The sequence below is a fragment of the Parasteatoda tepidariorum genome, chromosome 5 (assembly GCF_043381705.1).
Source record: "Parasteatoda tepidariorum isolate YZ-2023 chromosome 5, CAS_Ptep_4.0, whole genome shotgun sequence".
NCBI lineage: Eukaryota > Metazoa > Arthropoda > Arachnida > Araneae > Theridiidae > Parasteatoda > Parasteatoda tepidariorum.
The window spans coordinates 23814173-23816954 of NC_092208.1; the positions used below are offsets into that span (position 1 = coordinate 23814173).

General features: G+C 32.0%; 1 protein-coding gene across 1 annotated transcript in view; it reads left to right on the plus strand.

Annotated features, from left to right (window-relative positions):
- LOC107451304 (uncharacterized) overlaps positions 1–2421 on the plus strand; it is a 4738-nt gene extending 2317 nt beyond the window's left edge. Inside the window, exon 2 of the mRNA XM_016067360.3 lies at positions 1523–2421. Within this exon, the coding sequence (XP_015922846.2) occupies positions 1600–2307 (708 nt within the window). The 5' untranslated portion in view covers positions 1523–1599 and the 3' untranslated portion in view covers positions 2308–2421. The remainder of the gene's footprint in view (positions 1–1522) is intronic.
- The last annotated feature ends 361 nt before the right edge of the window (positions 2422–2782 follow it).

A 2782-nucleotide genomic window follows, 5' to 3' on the forward strand; every position in this document is an offset into this window, starting at 1 on the left:
TACATAAAAGTATACGTACTTTTTACTTGTACCGGCGGTACAAGTAACGAAAGTAAAAGTACTGCCATATATGGTTATGGGGCTATTTTAATTTATCTCTAAGTCAGTTGAAAGCAATAATTTTAAAAGTTATTCTAAAATACATATTTTTTTATTACTGCAGGCATACAACAATTCCTTGCAAAGCCATATGAATATTCAAATAGCTTTGTAAACGAACAATTAACTTCTACAGCAGATGGAATAATTCAATTCATAACTTATTTGCAAGACTAATTCCAGATAAAAATTTGAAAGTTAGTAACCAGCAATCAGAATAATTATTTCCAAACTAAATAATGAATTTTCATTCTCATTTAGTAGTATATATCATAAATCTTATAGAGATAAAAATAATTTCAGTTTAAATGACTACAGAAATGGAAGCATATTTACAGTTATTTATGCGATCTAAGAAAAAAATAAAGAAAATTTAAAAAAAATTTGATTGCTTAGCGCACTCCGGCAAGAACTGTGTCGTAACTCTAAAATGCAGCATTTAAGAAAAATCTACCTAAAGAATACTATAACATTTATTCTGAGTTAGACACAAAACTGACACAACTGCCCTCAGATTACGTGTTAGAATTGTGACAATTTTTGAGCTTGATGGGGCACTTTATACGTATTTTTTACTTAACCTCAAAATTTCTGTATTTTGAATTGTGTCACTTTTCTTCTCGGGATGTGATATAACAAGCACGATAAGTAAATTTTGAATTTCATTCTCGATATTTTGAAATCTATACAATATTTTATCCGTTTCCTCTATAAAAAAAATTTACATTTTTCAATGCCAATTGTTTCCAAATTTCAAACTTAAGAATTTTAAATTTATTTCATTAAAAACTCCCATATCCGCATTTAAATGCTTATTAATTGCCTTTATATTAATCGCAATCGCAAATACCGAATAACTAGATTCTCATTTATTGAAATGTTACGAATATCGAAATTTACTTTTTCACCTACAAACTGGATTAACCACAATAATTTTTGCATATCTGACATTATATCTTTCATTAGTGACTCTCCAAAACCAAACGAATTACATGATATTTAGTTTATCAAAACGCTTAGATTTTCAGCCAGCTTTTATTCATTCCAGACCACCATGCATCTTTGCTTGATATGAAGTTGTCGCGTCTGTCACATCATTGGCAATAGGACATTTTGTTTCACAAAATTTACTCATAATCAGTTAAGCTAACTAAAAATTTCAAAACACGGATAACATGTAAATGTAAATACATATGTTTTTTATCTTTCTACTCCCTAGGGAAAAAAGCCTCTTCAGTGACCTTAGTAAACCCTTTTGTCCTCACTTTATCCTTAAGTGTCCTAGCTTGTTTTAGTCTGAAAATTTCAAATAAGCCATTTTTAGTTAAACAAAAAGAAAGACAAGTTAAAATTACAATCTTCTGCATCAGTTTAAATTTTTCAATGCATTTTTAAGCAATTAAAAATTTCTTTTTTTTTTCAGTTCTGATTGTAAATTAGAATTTACAAGGAAAAAGGATAGAAACCAAATTTGCAACACCAAACCAAGCCCAAAAAAAAATGAGAACTTCTGTTCACCTCATTTTCACTTTTGTTCAAATCTCGCTCGGATTCACCTTAGATCCTTACGACTTCAGCAAGTCTTATTTCTGCTCTACCTGCTTCACCAACAACCAAGACCAAAATTACCATTGCTGCTTTTACTTCTTTAAATGCTGCGGAGAAGCAAGACGAGGTTCCAAATCCACTACACCTAGGCCACACTATCCAGCCATCCCAACACAAATAGCTTACTTTGTCCGAGATGAATCAGGTGTTATATGCTCGAAAAACTGCCAAAGCGACGCTGTATCAACCGTCCCGTGTTGTCCATCAAATAGCGATTCACAAAAAGATGCGCTTTCCTTTGGTGGCCCGACTGTGAACTACTTGAGGGCAGAACAGGAGTTTGATGGTTACGTTGAGGCTGACACCATGGTCAAGAGTCCGAATGAAGAGGACGACGAGCTGTCCGAAGCTTTTACGAAACATTGGTCGACTCCTGAGAAACTGGTGACAACAGACAAGCAAACGCACTTAGCTTTGGACGCCAATTCAAGACCATCCAACTTAGACCCAAGACATAGCGACTTTAGCAAAAAGTTGTTCATACCACCATCGCTGGCATCAGGACACGAGTCGCTAGATTCTACATCTCAGAGTTCAAAGAAACTGGGCTGGATAACGAAAGATCTTTTGAAATTGGCGAATGGTGAAAATGACAGTTAAATAATATTCTCACAAGCTTTTATTACCATGACGCATTTCATCTTTACATTGTTTATTAGTACTATTCATTTCTGAGCACTTACTTTAAAGAAATAAAACCATTTTTTTTTCTAATTTTCTCCTTATCAATATAGGGTTATCATTTAATAGTTTTAGTTGATTGTTTAAGTTAACTAGTCATATTTCCTTAATCGAGTAGCAATAAGTGGCTAATCAGTATTAATTGAAGCTTTATTGGCGCAAGCTTAGACTCAAAGAAGAAGAAATAATAGAAACAATTATTTATCAGGAACTTAAGAAGTTAATTAGATTTACAAATTTTTTATTACTCTGATAATCAAGAATTGAAAATTTAATTAATTACGTTATGCTCAATATTTTATTAGAAATTTAAAAACGAATCATATTATTTAACAATGTCTTAAAAATTGCTGATCAATCTACGAGGGTTGTAAATTAAATAGTGGCAACTTAA